General features: G+C 51.6%; 1 protein-coding gene across 1 annotated transcript; it reads left to right on the top strand.

The window, feature by feature from the left end:
* Positions 1 to 3350: 3350 nt before the first annotated feature.
* LOC144103499 (uncharacterized) lies at positions 3351 to 13862 on the top strand. Its single transcript, XM_077636199.1, has 4 exons — positions 3351 to 3430; positions 7623 to 7765; positions 9486 to 9680; positions 13389 to 13862. Exons 3-4 carry the CDS (start codon positions 9666 to 9668, stop codon positions 13860 to 13862), a joined length of 489 nt encoding a protein of 162 aa, XP_077492325.1. The 5' UTR covers positions 3351 to 3430; positions 7623 to 7765; positions 9486 to 9665.
* Positions 13863 to 18535: the final 4673 nt, after the last annotated feature.

Raw genomic sequence — 18535 nt, 5'->3', positions numbered from 1 at the left:
ATAAGTTTAGCGTGCAGAATGAGTTATCAGCCAAGTAAGTGTAATTTTAATTTGATTATTTCATCAACTAGCACATAATAGTCTGTACCTGTTCGCTTTAGCAGGTAGCTATAGCTAACAGGGCAGTCTATCTGTATATACACTGCACATATGCATAAACACACCACCCATAGTACTATTATATCGTGTAGGACGACTCCAGCTTTACGGCGGACGGTCTGCAGAAGCTGAGCTTCCACCACTGCCGCACATACGCCCGATGTGCAAGAAGCGCGAGTGCCCCAGCGGCCGTTTACTATGCTCATCTGGCCACATTGCACGCAAAGCACCACATTGCCAGCAAGGTGGACATGTCCAGCTCTGTCAGCGAGTCGTCCGGGGGCAGCAGGGACGCAGTGTTGTCCACCGTCCAGTACGTGGAGGCCATCAAGGTATTGGAGGCGCTGCAGGCCACCATGTACTTTGTCTGGAGGAGGAGCTTCTCCACTTTTGCTGCATTCCAGTTCCGGTGAGTCTGGAGGCATATTCACTCAATTCATTCATTCATTCATTTATTCATTCATTCATGCATATAATTTGTCAATCGTAAGGGATAATTGAGTCCTTCTCATAGGCTACATAAATGTTCTGTCTATGCTTGACGCATCTTTTAGATAATTGGTTAGATGATGATTTGTGAGATAATGATAAAATTGGTTAAATAACGATAAACGTCGCCAACGGGGGCCCCGCATGGGCACAAAGGCGAAGGCGCAAGTCTAAATCTGTGCATGCGTGCCGGAAGAGGGCCGTGGCACGTAATGAGTGTGACGGTTCGGCGCGGTGTCGGAAAGCAGTCCGGGATGGAAAGGACATCGGGCACCCAGGAAAAATTCCTGTTCCCTGGTTGCTCTCACGCCACCAGACCGCCCAAGTAGCCCTGACAATAGAGCGGAAAGAAGCCCAGACGGTGACCTTCGAGTGGAGCACCCGCCGAACGCGAGGTAACGGCTAGCCCGAGTGGCCACGATATCCGCCAGCTCATTGCCGAGAATGCCGGCGTGACAAGGGACATGGAAAAGTGCGAGGGGTCTGCGCGACGCCACTGATGTAAGTGTGGCCTTTATGTGATCCACAGCCGAATCACGCAGTTGTATGCGGCAGGTGCCGAAAGGTGCGAAGACAATCGGTATATAAATGCACCGGCGCCGTTCCCCTTCGGGAATGGACGTACTCCACCGCCTCCGTAAAAGCCACCACCTCCGGGGGCTACGGACCCGATGCACCGTCGACCCGAAAACGGCCGACCGTCCGGAGGACTCCGCGCGATCCGGATGCCACAAAAGTGGCGCCCGCAGCTACAGAGGTGTATGCACCATCAATGGACACGTAATGCGCCGGCGACAACGCCGCAGCCATCGCCGCAGCCATCGCCCCATCCACGTCCAACCGACGGTGCGAGAAAGCCACGACCTCCGAGGGATGCCGCGCGGCAACATCAAACGGCTGTTGGACCTCGACAGCTCGGATTAACCTTGTCCCAAAAGCGACACCTCGGTGATGGGAAAAGAGGTGAAATTCCGCGTTTAATCTGTCGAGGTCTATCGCTTAAGAAGGGGCGTGCTCAAGGATCTGCAATGCCCACGTGCTCGTCGTGGAATAGGCCCCCGCCAACGCCAACAGCGGGGACCTCTGCACAGACGCGAGGCGAGTTCAAAGACCTGAATCAGGACACTCAGTCCACCAGACGGGCGAAGTGTATGCGAGGGTCGGGAGTGCACCCTGGCGGTAAAGCGCCCTCATGCGGGCAGGCGCCGGTGTGCCGTTAATCCGCAGAAAAGTCACAAGGCGGGCGTAGAGCGTCTCGGCACGCTCCTTGAGTCTTTCCACATATAGAATGAACGAGAGGGTGTGGTCAAAGACGACGCCCAGAACCTTGGAGGCGGGCCTGAAAGGCAGGCGGGCACCGTCAATGCGAACTGCGGGCATGGTGCGCTCCATTCCCCCCTGCGAGGCCGGGGTGGGGGGGGGGGGGAGCGCACACACTGTCTTATCCCGTGAGATGGTGATTCTCGCATCCCTCGCCCACGCTGCGACTCGACCGAGAGCATCTTCCGCCATACACTCGAGCTCCTTTGTGTTGGATCCAGGCACAAGGACGGCCACGTCGTCCGCATGCGACTGCCTGGTGTTGGCGGTGGAAAATGTATTTACTGGTCAGGTTGTGGGGGACTTCGGTCTGGGAGTGGAGCCCTTAGTCCGGGGCCTCAACGACCCTGGTGGCCACCACAGCCCTGGCGACGAGCTGATCAACCACGCCTGGCGACCGCAGGACATGCTCACGGCTACATTCGGAACGGAACGGGCCGGAAGGCCGAGGTGGTATGATTTAGAGTTATATGCTCCCCGCATAGCGGGACATTGGCGCTGTAGCGAGTAGGGTGAACGCGGTGGTTGCACGCAAGGAAAGATAACGGCCGGTCCATAAGGGTAACGAAGTGGATTCCAAGAGAAGGAAAGCATAGCAGGGCGCAGCAGAAAGTTAGGTGGGCGGATGTACGATGGTTGTACAACAACATCGTACATCTTCACAATTACATACAACAAGGTTGTACGATGCAGTTATGTTGAAATTATTAATCAGGCATTCATGAACACCATTTGCCACAGCTACCGCGAACCACATGTCGCTTATGCTTCTAGCTTCTTATTAATTGTCTGTGATATCGCTCGCGGGGCCTCACGCAGTCATTATAACAGCTAAAGTACAGCCTGTCGTTTTGTGATTGTTGCTGTTCTGTCTTCACCGCTCGCTGCCTTCTTTGAGCATAGCTTTTTCTATTCCTTGGTTACAGCACGACAGTCGGCATACAGAATAAAAGACACAACACAACTGCGTATCTTGTGTTGAGTACTTTAATCTGTGTTCTATCCATCGCGCTGTAACCATGAAATGCGAAAAAAAAAACTTGCCCAACAAGTTTCTAAATTTATCGCTGCGATTGATGCGTCGGAAGGTTTCGCACGGTCTTTAGTGCGGAGACCGCTCTGAGTTGGAGCCGCCACTAGGAGAGGAGTAGCAGCGGCTCCACGTTCAACATAACAAAGCGCGTTCTGGAGCGCCCTGTGACACTAGACCGTGTAGTAATTTTGTTTGTAGAAGGTAAACAGAGGACCTCGGCTTTGACAGTTTAGGGAATCCTCTTGCATGTGTTGTCAATTATTGTGCCTGACTGCTGTTCTGTGTCATACTGCAGGCCGCTGCTCCAGTCTCCCGTCAGGTTCATGCATTGCTCGCCACCGACGGCAATGGAGGGGGCCTCGGGCAGTCACAGTGAGCTCCTGCCGTGCCTTCGTCACGTGGGTGTGAGCCGGGAAGCCGTCCCACTTCTTAACAGAACAGCGCCGGGTCGACGTCGGGTTGCGTGCGCGGGAGAGTTGGGTGTCCCAGGTGAGGAGGAACAGGAGGTCTGATACCAGAGTTGTGCCAGTGATTTGCCCATGCCCTTCCATGAAGACGTAGCTATTCTAACAGGCAAATAAATTACAATCTCTTAACCGCAGGATACGCACAGTGATATTAAAAAAAGGTTTAGTTTGGGAGTTTAGCGTCCCAAAGCGACTCAGACTATGAGGGACGCCGTAGTGAAGGGGTACAGCAATTTCGACCACCTGGGGTTCTTTAACGTGCCCTGACATCGCAGAGTGCATAGGCTTATACAATTTCTCCTCCATCGAAATGCGACCGCTACGACCGTTGTCGATACCGCATCTTTCGATATGTAAGTTGTGGGGTTCAACAGCCTGAAGTAACACAATATGGACAGTGAGGAGCGCCCAAGTGGAGGGCTCCGGATTAATTTCGGCCATCCGGGATTCGTTAACATTGTTGTAACATTGCACAGCACACAGGCATTTTTGTAGTTGGCCTTCATCGCAATGTGGCCGCCGCTGCCAGGATACGATGCCATGACCTTGGGATCAGTAGACGACGGCCAAAGCCACCGAGCAGTGGAATTCCATTTTGAGCAAATCTTCCCATCTCATACGAAGCACATGCCGGAAAACATTTTAAACGGCCTTCTCTCTGATCACATAGAGGAATACCCCTATCATACGGTGCTTTCTACCGATGCCTCCGTCAGCTGCCCAAAAACTGCAGTTCGCATCTTTTAGCAGGATTTGGCCTGGAGCTATTCCGTCCATATCCCTGATTTTATTCCTATATTCTTTGCAGAATGTTTGGCTCTTGGATTGGCCCTGCACAAAATTTTGTGTCATGTGTCTAACGTTATTATCCTCGCTGATTGTAAGTTTTAGTCTCCCTTGTAACATCACAAAAAGGTTCTCTGAGCGGTTTCCTAGAAGATGAAGAATCGCGCCGCGACTGAAATACCGTGATTCGCGACGCCAGAAGGAACGCAAATTTGAAATAAGCGCTGCTCCCCTCCCGCACCAAGATTGGATGCAAGGTCTTTGAGGATCCATAATCAGTCCTCGCACGCACTCTGGCCACCCTCTCCTGTTGTATTGGACAGGAGGCCGCGCCCGCGGGATGCGTGGAACCCTCGCGGCCCGCCCTCCAGCGCATGCAACCGCCACGTCTCCAGCGCGAACAGTACACCTCTCGGGCACGTGGGCCCCCGCACACTTCGTGCACACCGCTCTGTCTGCATGGGAGGACTTATGACACACTCTACGCGAGTGGCCGTAGGAGGCGCAAAAAGCGCACATCGGCACATGTATGTCCTCAGCCACAAAGACTGAGTACCAACCGAGAGTTACTCGTTCCCGAGCCTTCAGACGTCTGAAAGCGTCGGGTGCTAGAGACAGGGTGTGGGTATTCGCGTCGTCCGGCTGCGTGAAGGTGTAACGGCGCGTGGTAGTGCGCGGATCAAGGTCCAAGGCAAGATTCTTAATGTTAAGCTGCGTATGACCTCATCGTTCGCGACATCGGGATCCACGCCACAAATCCGGACATGGGGTTTGCGACGCTCGGCCACACGAACATTCATTACAGTGCGCACCATCTCATTTGAGCGCACTGCGGCGCACAAGTTGTCAACGGCATCGCGAGATCTTTCGCGAAGACAGTAACGCCGGCGGGTGTTGGTCGCAGGACAACAGGGCCTATGCCCGCGTCCTCAGGGACAACTTTTCGCTTTAAAGTTGTAATGAGATCACGCAGTGAAACGTTCGCCTCTGGCGCAGATGTTGGGTGCGCAACATGGTTGGATTGGATTTGCCGTTGTGTGGACGCGCGCACTCCATAGATGGTTGTGCAGGAGGCGCCGGCGCCATGCACCGAAGAACGTCGGCAAATGTGAGAGGCCGCGGAGCCTCTGCAAAGGCGGGCCGCGGGACTGGCACGGCGGCCACTTCAAGTCGCGCCTCCGCGGTGGAGGCCTGCACTCTGGCATCCGAGGACGCCTGCCGCTCGGCCGACCACATAGCCTGCTACATTTCCGCACGACCTCGCACATCCGGGGCAGCGCCTGGTAGCACGCGCAGCGGGTGCCAACCTGAGCAAACAGGTTGATGATGGTCATGCGGTGCTGGACCGCGATCTTGTTTTAGCCGGCATTGACGTAGGCGACCAGCTGCTCCTGCAGTGCGTCACCTCACCCAAATCCGGCATGTCGCAAAATCCGAGGTTAAGCAGCGACCCGGCAGGAGCCGCCGCCGCAGAAAAGGTCTCGTTGACCGCAGGATCCGCAGATGTCGCCCCGAATGAAGACCCCGGGGCGGGGAGGACGTCAGTCGATGAAGGGGGCTGGCAGGGAGACTCCCGTAACCCTGGATTCGCGGCACCGTGAGGTGCAGCAGGAAGCGGCGCGGTCCAATCCGGCTCCCGGATTCCGAGCGAGGAGGTCGTCCCGGGTCTCCGAGAAAGGCGAACTCGCAGGGTTGAACCGGGCTGCCAAAGTGCCCTAGTCTGAGGTCACGTCCGGTGAAAGGTGGTGTAATTCCAGAGTGGGCATGTTCGCCCCAGTTGGCGACGCAGAAGGCGACGTGCGCGAAGCACTCAGGGCTGCGGCCGCGATTGAGACAATGCCCGACCACCAGCGCGGCAGTGCGGGGCCGGCTCTAGGCCTCGCTAGGGCAAAGCCTCAGCACTAGAGCCAGAGTCCAAGTACCGCGTAAAAGCTGCGGCTAAGTCCCGGCGTGCAAAATGTGGTTAAAACCGCAAAAAGCAGATAAAAACCGCTGGCAGTCTCCCGTGGCCTCGATGGAAAGGTCTAGAGGCCGTCAGGACCGCAGGGAGAAAGGCCGGGCCCGAGGCCCGCTGCAGCAGCGGCCCGCGCCGGGAAGCGCGAGCTAAAGAGCAACCAGACAGCCAATCAGGAGCTCAGGAACGCAGCCCCAGGCACCTACCCCCGCCCCGTGTGAAGCTTAATAGTCACCAAGCGGTGGCGTGGAGACATCTTCAAACTTGGGTCTACCCGCACCCAATATTAATTAAACATATTATCCCGGAAATTGAGGATGACAAATGTAAGAAATTAGGAGCGACAGGGACCCTCGACCATATTATTTGGGAGTGCGCTCAATCACCAGGCAGGGGGAATAAAATCGATTGTATAGACTACTAGGTGACCTTGCTACGTAGCCCGTACAATGAGCACCAGCTCCACGCCCTCCAACTGGATGAAGAGGCCGTCGGGATTCAAGAAATCCAGGCCAGCGTCTGACACGGCGACCCTGTCCACTCCAATCCCTCCTGGCCCTCATCTCTCGACTGAGAGGGAGAGCCGGATGGTAGGATGAGGTCGCCTTCTTCCGCCTTGAAAATGGTCTTTCAGCCACTTCCTTTATTTCTGCCCCTTCCCATAAGGAATGACAGAACTGTGAGAAAATGGCAGTAAGATGCCGGGTGTAACAGTGGAAGTGCATTCGAATTGAATGAACAAGAGTTTGCTGACGAATTACTGCACCTTTCCTCTCCAACTTTTATATATACTGATAGCTCCCTTAGAAGAGCATGGATTCTATCGACGCCGCCTTATGTTAATTATTCTGCTCATTTTCTTCTTTTTTTCCCAAGCTAAATAGGACATATCTCCTAAGTAGAATGTGCTTGTTGCCAAGTTGGTTGATTTCAATAAAAGGTAGAACTGCGCCAATAAGGTTGGGTAGGAGAAGACAGTAACGAAAGCGTTTTCGTTTCTAAGTTTCCGGCCACGTGTTATTCGCGAAGTTCTACCTTTCATACCTCCTATCTACGCGGCCATGTGCGACCTCTACGATGTGCACATCTATGTATGTATCAGTGTAGGCTGATCGACGCAGTAGTGCGCTTTGTTATTTAGACTAGCTTAAGTGTGTATTATCCAGGTGAAGGTGGCTCCGCAGATGCATGATGCATAACCCATCATTCAGGAGCTCGACAGTACTGACGCACACGTATTGTCAAGAAAATATGGTGCGTGCTGCCAGACACGGATGTCTCCAAAGAAGAAATAAGAAGAAATAGCCCTCGCTGTCGTACCTGTCGGTGCATCTTTTCCACATTTATTTTCGCTTGGCTTCTTCGTTTCACTAGGACTATCCATTTTTACGGTCTGTGACTGTGCCACGGGCCGCTGTTTTTAGCGCACTTTTCTCAGCAAAAAACAGCGAACGTGTTCGTCTGATTCTTGCAGCCGGTGCTCGCAAGACACCAGCAACTCCCGGCGGTGCCGTCGTCTGCAGCGACTCAGTCGTATGGAATGCTTGCGCCGCGTATTGGGGTGACTGGCAGTCGGCAGCTAGACCAGCTGTCTGCGGATTCCACTGCACCTAACGGGTGAGAAATGGTTGGCGGTTTACGTCTTCGTCTTTCTTTTTAAAGGGTCAGAGAGAATTTTGGTTGTGTGAGTTTTAATTCAAAAGATGCCCAAGGCAACAGCAAACGCTGATCGTTAGTGTCGAGTTCGACTAAGTGCGGTAAATAATTTGGCGTGCTATGTTATCTCTGATATTCTTTGTCTCGGTTTCGACAGCCATACGGTGGCCAAATATATGACGTCAGAGGCGACGAGTTCAAACGAAGTTGACGTCCTGAGAGGCATGCAGATTCAGCGATGTAGTCGCTGTTTGTTCAGTTCTTATCATTCTGTTTTTTTTTTCTGAGCAGACTGTTCTGAATTGGAGAGAGTTAAATTGACAAAGTAGTAATTTAAACGCAGTAGTTGTGTGGGGTAACTTGACAGCGTTGCCTCAACACGTCTTTGTCGTCACGGCCATTGCTCGGCATTTGAAGCCGAAGCGTAACCACAAAAGGAAAAAATTGAAATTAAATGTTTTTATCAGGCACTGGAGATTTCAGCTTGGTGATGCATTTATACTGATTTATCACGCATCATTTGAAAGAAAATGATTGCGGTCTGCCACATGCTAGCCTAGCATTGTGAGTAAACAAACCATCATGCACTCGTTTCGCTGCACTTGTCTATGGATGCATTGACCGTGAGGGCGACCAATTGATCAACGTCAAACAACAGTTAGGCCTCCTCTGCTTCCGACTGTTCAAAGCCGTCGCGAAGGTCCATCTGCACTCCTTGCTGGAGGCGGTACTCGCTCTGCATCGTGTTTCTCGTTTCTCATTTCTCGGCACCTGCTTGCGAAGGTGGCCTGGTAGTGGCGGTGAAAATGTATTTACTGGTCAGGTTCGGAGGGACTTTGGTCTGGGAGTGGAGCCCTTAGTCCGGGGCCTCAACGGCCCTCGTGGCCGCCACAGCACTGGTGACGAGCTGATCAACCAGGCCTGGCGACCGCAGCACAAGCTCCCGGCTACAATCGGAACGGGAATGGCCCGGCAGGTCGAGACGGTGGGAAATAGTGTTGCATGCTCCCTGCATAGCGGGCCATTGGCGCTGTACCGAGTAGGGTAAAGGCGGCGGTAGCGCACGAGGAGAGACTACCACTGGTCCTTAAGGGTAACGGAGTGGATTCCAAGAGAAGACAAGCGTAGCAGGGCGCGGCAGAAAGTTAGGCGGGCGGATGTACGATGGTTGTACAACATCGTAGATGTGCACAATATCATAGAACAATGTTGTCCGATGCAGCTATGTTGAAATCATTAAACAGGCACGCATGAACACCATTGGCCATAGCTACCTCGTGCCACATGTACCTTATGCTTCGTGCTTCTCATTCACTGTCAGTGATATCATTCGCATTGATTCACGCAGTCATTATAACATCTAAAGTACAGAATGTGGTTTTTTGATTGTTGCTGTTCTGTCTTCACCGCTCGCTGCCTTCTTTGAGCGTGGCTTTCTCTATTCCGTGGTTACGGTTCCACAGTAGGGATACAGAATAAAGGACACAACACAGCTCCGTATGTCATGTTGTGTCCTTATTCAAAGTAACAGCACGCTTTCTGAAGCGCCCTGCAACTGTGGGGCCTGCGGTAATTTTTCTAGTAGACTGTAAACAGAGGACCCCGGCTGTGGCAGTTCAGGGAACATTCTTGCATGTATTGTCATTACCACGGCTGACCGCTACTCTGTGTCATATTGCAGGCTGCAGCTCCGATTTCCTGTCAGGCTCATGCATTGCTCAATATCGACGCCATTGGAGGGGGCCTCGACAAGCAGCCCAGCCAGCTCCTAGCTGCAATGCCTTCGTCACGTGGGTGTGAGCCGCGACGCCGACGCACCTCCTAACCGCCCCGTCTTCTACGCGGGTTGCGGGCGGAAGAGATGAGGGTGCCTCAGGTGAGGAAAAGTGTGGCCGTGATTGGCCGTGATTGGCTCTTCCTTTCGATGACATTGCAGTTATTTATGGAGCAAAAAAAGTAAAGGTGTGCTTAAGCCTTCTTTCACGCCGAAATGCGATAGCATGCATTACGAGTATGCTGTCTCTAATGACGGATGTAACCAATCATGGATGGCATCTAAGTAATTATTTAAAATGGACAGCCAAGTAATCTTACTAAATTTGTAACTGATTAACACTTATTAGTCAATGCTTGTTAATTAGTTTTCAATTCTTCAATTATTTTCATTAATATTTTGGGCGTGCAATTCTTGCTTAACCAATTTCGTGAATTTCTCAGTACCTTTTGTAGTTACCGACGGCAAAACATTTGCAGACAAGATTAGGTGAAAACGTAATCGTTACACGCATTCATGCACTAAAATTTCGAAGTGCTAAACCCTGCACCGTTATGTGCAGAACTCGGCGAACACAGTTGCCTTCTCGGTGGCTGTCCCTTTAGAACGCCTACAGTAAAGCAGTAAAGTCTGAGACCTGGATATTTTGTGCCAAAACCTTTGCTACTACAGTGCGCAGTCACGTGACGGTCACGGGGGCGGATGTTGACTGTGTAGGAGTGCACATTAGCATCCGCTGGGACGGGCTCCCTATAAGAGCTCTTGCAGCAAAACCCGCAACTAAAAATCTGGTGTGCGTACCTAAGGCTGATCTCCCTCTTAAAGACTCCGACATTTATCTTTTCGCATCGCGGAGGGAATTATGCTGTGTGTGTTCTCTTCGGGCAGTGAAGAACGTCGTAGTTCTAACGATGCCCAGAAATATCCGTGCACCGCCCTTTTTCTATTTCGGTTTCACTGAAATACCGCGAACAAAACCGTGATTTCTGCTCTCGATAACCGACTTATATACTGCTGATGGTCATCAGTAAGACGAACATAAAATCGTGTGCATAGATTGGCTACTGACCCCGAGGTTGTAGGATATTGGTTGTCCTCCTTTCTCTTTGCGTCTATGCCACCAACTCACGTTTTCCTTTCGTTCGGGTGCCTGTCATTGTGAAACTTGTCTATCAGGGCAAGCGCAGCTACAGAGAGTGCCAAATCCTTCACTGCATGAGCTTTTTTTATCGATAGCACGCGCGCTCTTCAGCGCAGCCGTGGGAAATAAACATTTAGACATACCCACTGTCGTGATGAGGCGCAGAGCTGCGGGAAAAGAATCTACGGATACGTAAGAGCTTTCCTCACAAATAGAACGGCTACAATAGGGCTCGGGGAAATCAGGTTCAAGAGCTTTCAAACGCCTAATAAGGGAACGCCGCAAGGGTCAGTGATTTCACCCATACTCTTTAAAATAGCAATGGTTAAGCTCGCTAGACAGCTAGAAACCATACAAGGCATAAGGCATGCAATGTATGCGGACGACATTACTGTGTGGGTCACTGAGGGCTCACTCAGCGAAAAGGAAGCGAAAGTGCAGGCTGCTGCAACGTGCGTAGAAACTTACGTTACAGACAGGGGCTTGGCTTGCTCGACGGAAAAATCAGAACTACTAAGGGTCTGGCGAGGTAAACTCAACCGTTCCGCACCGGAAACAAAAGAAATAAAACTAAATGTTTATCTTGAAGGGCAACTCATACCGGAAAGAACAACCATCAGAATTGTAGAGATGTGGATTCAATCCAACTAAAGGTGCACGCAGTCGCTCAGACTAATACAAAACTTGGCGACACAGGTCGCCCGCATGATAACCAGGGTCTCTAGGAAAACACACGGCATGCGGGAGAGCGACACGCTTAAGCTTGTAAAGAGCCTAGTGGTTAGCTGAATTACATACAGCATACCGTACCACAACTGCAACAAAGCAGAAATAAAGTTAGCGGACACGATACTTAGGAGAGCATACAAAACAGCGCTGCACCTACAGCAATCAACCTCGACGGTGAAGCTAATGGCTCTACGTCTGCATAACACCTTCGAGGAGCTAACGGAGGCCCAACTCGTAGCTAAGCTCTAGAGGCTAAAAAAGACCAAAACTGGGACCGAGCTGCTCAAAAGATGTGGCTCCGAGGTTGCACTGTCAGAGATAGAAAGATCAAAACGAATACCCGGTGAACTCCAATTAGGATAGCAAACAATTAGGATAGCACCAATTACCAAAAATATGGATCCGAACCTGCACAAAGAGCGACGAGAGGGTAGGGCACAGTATGTGCAACAGAATCTAGCCAACAAACAAAACATTACGTACACGGATGCGGCTGCATATGGAAGAGCTACACAACATAACAGAAATAGAGCGGTTGCAACGCCAATTAATCATGAGCTCAAAGAAATAGCCAGCGCAAATATCAGGGATGGCACGATTGAGGAGGTCGAAGAGGCTGCCATTGCCCTAGTGGCGGCAGAGGGCTACCGTGCTCAAAGGTTCCTAATAATTCTAACAGACTTGCAAACAGCGTGCAGAAACTACATGAATAGCAAAATAGGAGGGACAGCGCTCCACATCCTAAAGACAGCCAAATTACCGCGGAAGGAAAAACAATTGCAACACATAATAATGTGGGTACCGGGACACACAGGCATCGCGGGGGATGCCGAGGCGGATAGGAGAGCTCGAGAGCTTACAAACCAAGCCTCCTACCAAACCAGCCTCGAGCAGCCTGACGCGGAACCAGTGCCCTTAGCATACTCAGAAATTCTGAATGACTATAAGGGGGTCCAGGATTAGATATCCCCCACCACACAAAAATCTCCACCAGCAGGAAGCGGTCTATTGGAGACAACTACAGACGGGAACTTTCCCGAATCTAAACATACTAAGCAAGATCCACCCAGGGCTATATAGCAGCAGATGCCCGTGGTGCGAGGACAAAGCCACAATAATTCATATAACGTATTGTGAAAAGAGGACAAATGCGGCTGCAATAAAAAGAATCCCGAGTGCGGAGCAGTGGGAAAGGATGCTTTCCAGCGAGGATCCGGCGGTCCAGGCAGGACTGGTCCGGAAAGCCTACCTGGCTGCAAGACTCAGTGGGGCCCTGGACTAGGGGCTCCAACCCTGCCACAAGAGCCACAAACCACATCAAAAGATGTGAAGAGTGTCTCTACACCGAGACCCACTCATATATTTCTATGATTAAATTTATTACTACTACTTCCCCTTCTAAATTTCTTCCTTCACAGGTCTGGCCTGCCAGCTTCCCCACTGTGCCCTTCGTGTGCCGAACCTGAGACAATAGATCACTTCCTGCTGTTGTGCCGCCGCTTCTCTCATTTGAGGAAGCATCTTTTGCAAATTCCATTTCATCAACGGGGCTTGCCTGTGTCCTCCGCGGTTGTTGTTTCCATTGGCGCTTCTTTGCTAGGATGAAGCGACAGGAGTGTACGCTCTGCTGTTCAAAATTTTCTTCAAGAAACGCGGCGACTCGCATTATAATTTCTTTTTCCCGCTCTCAGTCAGTACGACATTGAAACATTACAGGCATTGTAGATTATTATGCACTTTAAGCCATTGTCCCGTCTTCGATCTCTTAAACGGGACCCCTGTCCTTCCCTCTTCCAAACTATCAGACTGCATACTATTACCACTCCTTTTCCCGTCGAAACTTTCCTCTATAAAGTAATTAACCGCCTGTGTCTTCGCCACTCCCCCGTAGTGGGTGTGTGCCAGCAATGTCTGAGGCCTTCCTTCCTTCCTTTCTGCAGTGCCAGTTCTCTGCCGTGAACGTTTTAAAGCATCCTCAGTCCGAGGCTGCTGCGGTGGATGCCCACCGAGGACCAGGCGGATCCACCCAGGGGACTGAGCCGGCGCCGCCCTTGTCTGCACCTCCGCAAGGATCGTTCGCCCAGGGCATCCAGGATGGTGTGTGCCCAACGGCGACGCAGCTGCTCCCTGCCACCACCAGCACCAATGGCGCAGCCTCCTGCTCCACCAGCAACGGCCACGGTGATGCCACAGCAAGTCTTCCCAGCACACGCACCCGGGCTCCCTCCAAAAATACGCCGGCCGCAGACATCTCCTCGAGGAGGTTCACTCACCTCCGGGGGAAAATCATCGGCACGGCCGCCATGGAGCACGATGAGGAGTGGCAACGAGTGCTTGACATAATGTTCTTTGAGGAACTCCGAGATGAGCTGGACCAGTGCAATCTTGAAGGCAGCGGACGCGCCGGCCATTAACCCACGCGGCGATGTTTCCGCTGGAACGAGTCTGCTTGGTATACGGAGTCGCACCTACCTGAGTCATCGTTTATGGATGGACGGGCCCAGTTAAGAGCACTGGGAAGAGGCATCGTCAAGAAAGAACTCGGTGCCACGTGTCGCCAGTGTACGAGATAACCTGTTGCCGCCATGGTGAAGCTCAGGCTGCTTTCATTAAATGCCGATTATTATTATTAAACAGTTTTCACTACCTTTCTGCGTGTATTTTATGCGCTCCGCGTCCGCGTGCTTCTGTGCTCACCGGTGGCATGTTGTGGTTTTACAAGGATAGTTGGTTAGGGCTTGTGTCACTGTCCATATAGTGCGTGGCACCGAAAAAAGATCGTAGCTAGGCACTAACCACACGCAGCTACGATGAGGCACGCACTCGAGATGTCCTGCCCGAACCGCGCCGTAAGGACAGGGATAAAGGAGGGAGTGAAAGAAGAAAGAGAAAAATGAAAATTGGATTTTGATGAAAGGCGCGGCGCAGCAGTGGAACACCTGTGGCTCGGCGCTACCTATAGCTAATACTAAACCTGAGCTGATTTTCAGCGACTCTAAAACAGCCATTCGGAATTTGGCGAGGGGCAGAAATATCTCTCACAGCGTCACGGTTGCTAAATCGGGCCACGGATCCAGGGACTACGGAGGTGGAAATTGTCTGGGTACCGGCACACTCTGGGAACCCTGGGAACGGTGCTGCTCACATGAGTGCTTTAGGTTTCGTCAGCCAAGCAGGTGAGCCAGATGTTTCGGGGAGGTCCACGAGAAATGGGATTTTTGTCTTTTGACAACATTACTAACCATTACAATCTTGAGCAGAGAATTTACCCGCCCCCGGACAAGCAATTGGTGAAGGCGCAGGAAAGCGTCTTGCGAAAATTGGAGACGAGATCTTTAACTTATAAGTGTTAAACAAAATCTACCCGGACGTTCAGCGGAAATGCAAATCCTGTCAGGAACTGGAAAACTATGACAACATATTATGGAGCTGTAGCATGGCGCCGCCACCGGCAGATATTATGCGTGATCTTTCTCTCGAGCAGTGGGAGGCAGGCCGTGTTGGCCAGCTCAGACCCGGTAGTCCGGACCAGGGCCGTGGAGTGGGCCACCCAGGTCGCCGTCAGCCATGGGTTGATGGTCATCTAGCACGGAATCGTCCGCACATGCGTTCTGACGAAAATGAAGTTTTTCCATCAATGTGGCTCGGGGCAACTATTGACTAGCGACGCTTACCCGAAATGCGCTGCTGACTAGAGAGAGAAAAATGAAATGGAAAATGTTTTTTTTTTGGAGGGGGGAGGAAATGGCACAGTATCTGTCTCATATCGGCGGACACCTAAACCGCGCCGTAAGGAAAGGGATAAAGGGGAGTGAAAAAATGAGGTGCCGTAGAGGAGGGCTCCACAATAATTTTGACCACCTGGGGATCTTTAACGTGCACTGACATCGCACAGCACACGGGCACCTAAGCGTTTTGCCTCCATAAAAACGCAGCCACCGCGATAGAGTTTGAATCCGAGAACGTGATCCTGATCAGCGCCCTAACCACAGAGCCACCATGGAGGGTCAACAGGGAACATGCCAAAACTAATTTCGTATCAAAGCCTGGCAAACCCCTCAGTCTGGGAGACATGCGACCTATATCCCTGATCTCATGCGCCGGAAAAGGCGCGGGTTCGATCCCGGCCGCCTCTGTCGAATTTCGATGGAGGTCAAATGTTGGAGGCCCATGTACTGTGCGATTTCAGTGCACATTGAATAACCCCAGGTCAAAATTCCGGAGCCATTTGCTACGGCATCCCTCATGACCTGAGTCGCTTTGGGACGTTAAATCTCTATATACTATAAACCGTAAACTGTTGGAGCATGTCCTCAACATGCTGAGTTGATACATGGTCGACCAACGGGTGTCCGCACACCATGCTCTGCTATCGGTTTTGAGGAAAGGAAATAGCGCTATAACTCTCTCAGTTCTCGATGGATACCTGAACCGCCCCTTGAGGAGAGATAGGAACGTGGGAGTGAAAAAGAGAAAGATGTGCTTTAGTGGAGGGCTCCGGAATAATTTGGGCCACCCGTGGATCTTTAACGTGCACTGACATCGCACAGCAGACTGGCGCGTTTTGCGATTCGCATCCTCCGGAACGTGGCCGCCGCGGAAGAGGGGTGGAGCTTCACTACGACGCCTCTTTCTCTCTCTTCCTTATTTAACTCTCTCCTCCATCCCTTCACTCACTGCGTGGTTCGGGTAGCTCGGGTGTCTGCTAGATGTGGGGCAGTTATTATTCCTTTCCTCAAAGCCAGTTTCTCTTAAAGAAGGGAAGCAAGGACGTGGAACCGAAGACTGACGCAAGAGAGAGCATGAGACGTAGTAAAAGAAGCAAGGGAATCACGTGATCGCGTGGTGCTTCGCTGACGTGGCCTTCCCACAATGCAACCTGTGCGACAGCCGCTGAACCAGACGCGTCTGCAATGTCAAACCAGGAGGAGGCCAGCGCGCATTGTCCGGGGCCCGATGCATCCTTCATTGAAAAAGGCGCTTAGGGGATTCCCGGAAGCTACCAGAGATACTGAATGTGGAGGATACCTGGGGCTGAAGATGAGACAGGCAGCTGCTTTCCACAGAAGCAGTTAGTGCTGTGGATCGACACGACATCGCAAAAGGTGAGGACTGCAGGGCCCACTAGTAATGGGAAATGATACCATCAACAAGGTGGGCCCGCAACGAAAGGAGGTTACTCCGGGGAAGTATGGTTTGGGCGTCTGGGAACCATTCAGCAGCCTGCATTTTCGCCTGCTGCGTTTCAGATATTGGTGTGCTTCTCTGCTACTTTAGCCGATGAACTCTCTGCGTCTGTCTTTGTCTATGGCTGGTAAGAAAATGTAGCCGGCATTTTCGTGTGCGACCTGATTCTGGAATGCGTGTTTCAGCTGCGAGCTATTTTAACCGGGGTTCGAGGCTTTCGCTAAGCCTAGCGGTTTAAAGCGGTGCAAGATGGTGCAGATTCGCTTTCCCGCATGGTCGTGTAGTCTATTAGCCTCTAGGCCTAGCGTCGAGAACCGCCGCATTCTAGTGAGACGCCAGAAACGCTGCCCTCGGTGTGCGTCTGTAAAACGTCGTGTTTAAACATAGCAATGAGATGGAATATATGTTTCGGACGCTGCAGCCGCTGCCCACGCCTTTTCCTGGACGCTGGGTTGCCCGGCCGTTCCGTGGGCCGAGTGGTTCAGATTGTGCGAGATTTTTACGACTGCATCCTGCTCCTCTATAGTTCGCTCCTTAAATGGAGACGACCTTCATTATATGCACTGTCAGGGAGAAGCGCGTAAGTGCATTTAATATGAAATAACGGCGGAAACGCCCGCCGTCCCGTCGGGAAGACGGCGACGCCGTTGCATGGAAGGCGTACAACGCTGTTGCCACGGCTGTTGCATGAGCCGTTTCCATCACCGCGGTTTGTGAACAACGGCGGCTGTTAAAACAAGGCCATCAAGTAGTGCAGTGCACTGCTGTGCCCGTGTAGACGACTAATACGTCTCAGGCGTTTCATAGTAGCGTGCCGGGGAGCGACTGGTGCTGGATGGATCCCGTTCTCCGCGGCCGTTCCCATTACACTGCAAAGTGAGCAGACGGCTAAGTTCGCGGGCGTTTCGATATGATCTGTTCCCTGTATTGGTTGTCTCGCCGTCGCCGCAAGTGATGGGGACGCATGTCCAACATTCTTGGGCAGAAATTTTTAATACAGGAAACTTTAAAACTGATATAGACATATTGCAGGTATTCGTCCATTCTTCCTATATGTATCAAAATCATTTTTATGTTTCCGTCGCTCACATCGAGCACATATAACTGCCATAGAAAACAGATGGGGGAACGTTTTTGACGACAGCAAAAACGTTTAATAGCTAACAAATCGTCCAGTCGTCGTGTGTGTGCGTCTTTTCGCTGTGTTCGTTTTTTTACTGTTTTTTGTTCGTGAACGTGTACCAACTGACCCAGATTTCAACTCTACTAAAATTTAAGCTTGCCAATGCGAGTTCTGGGGATGTATTGATGGTTATATAGTTAAATCTTACAATGTACGTAAATATTGCCTCCACCGAAACGCTGCCGCCGCGGTTGGGTTCGAAGCCGGGTACTCCGGATCAGCAGCCGAGCGCCCTAACCACTGAGCCACCGCGGCGGGGGTGAGCATGCAATGTCAATTGAGACAGAGACGGGGGTTGAGAATAGAGCGCCACTGACTGAAAGTGAAACGCTATCTCCTGAAACAGACACTATCGAATTTTGAACGCTGCCGACAGTGATTGCATTGAAACGCTGCCAATCTCGACCAGAACGCTCACCTATCCTCTCTTCCTGTCCCCTCACCTTTCATTTCATTTCTCCATTCTGCCTGCTTATCCTTTATTTCCGCTGCCCCAGCTCAGGTGCTTCAGTATCGATGGCAGATGCCGGGGCTAGCAAACATCTTTTCCTTCCTTTTTACTATTATTTTTAATAATACCACTACCACCAGTCCATGTTTTAAACGTAAGTAACGCCTGGGTATATAACCGACTCCACCAGCGGAATTGGAGTGGAGCGAGATGTACAAATGAGCGTCGGGCGGAAATACCAGCACGCCACATTTGCTGACATTAAG

This window comes from Amblyomma americanum, chromosome 9 (assembly GCF_052857255.1).
Source record: "Amblyomma americanum isolate KBUSLIRL-KWMA chromosome 9, ASM5285725v1, whole genome shotgun sequence".
In the NCBI taxonomy this organism is placed as follows: Eukaryota; Metazoa; Arthropoda; class Arachnida; order Ixodida; family Ixodidae; genus Amblyomma; species Amblyomma americanum.
The sequence above is the reverse complement of the archived record's forward strand: the minus strand, read 5'-3'. Positions and strand labels throughout refer to the sequence as shown.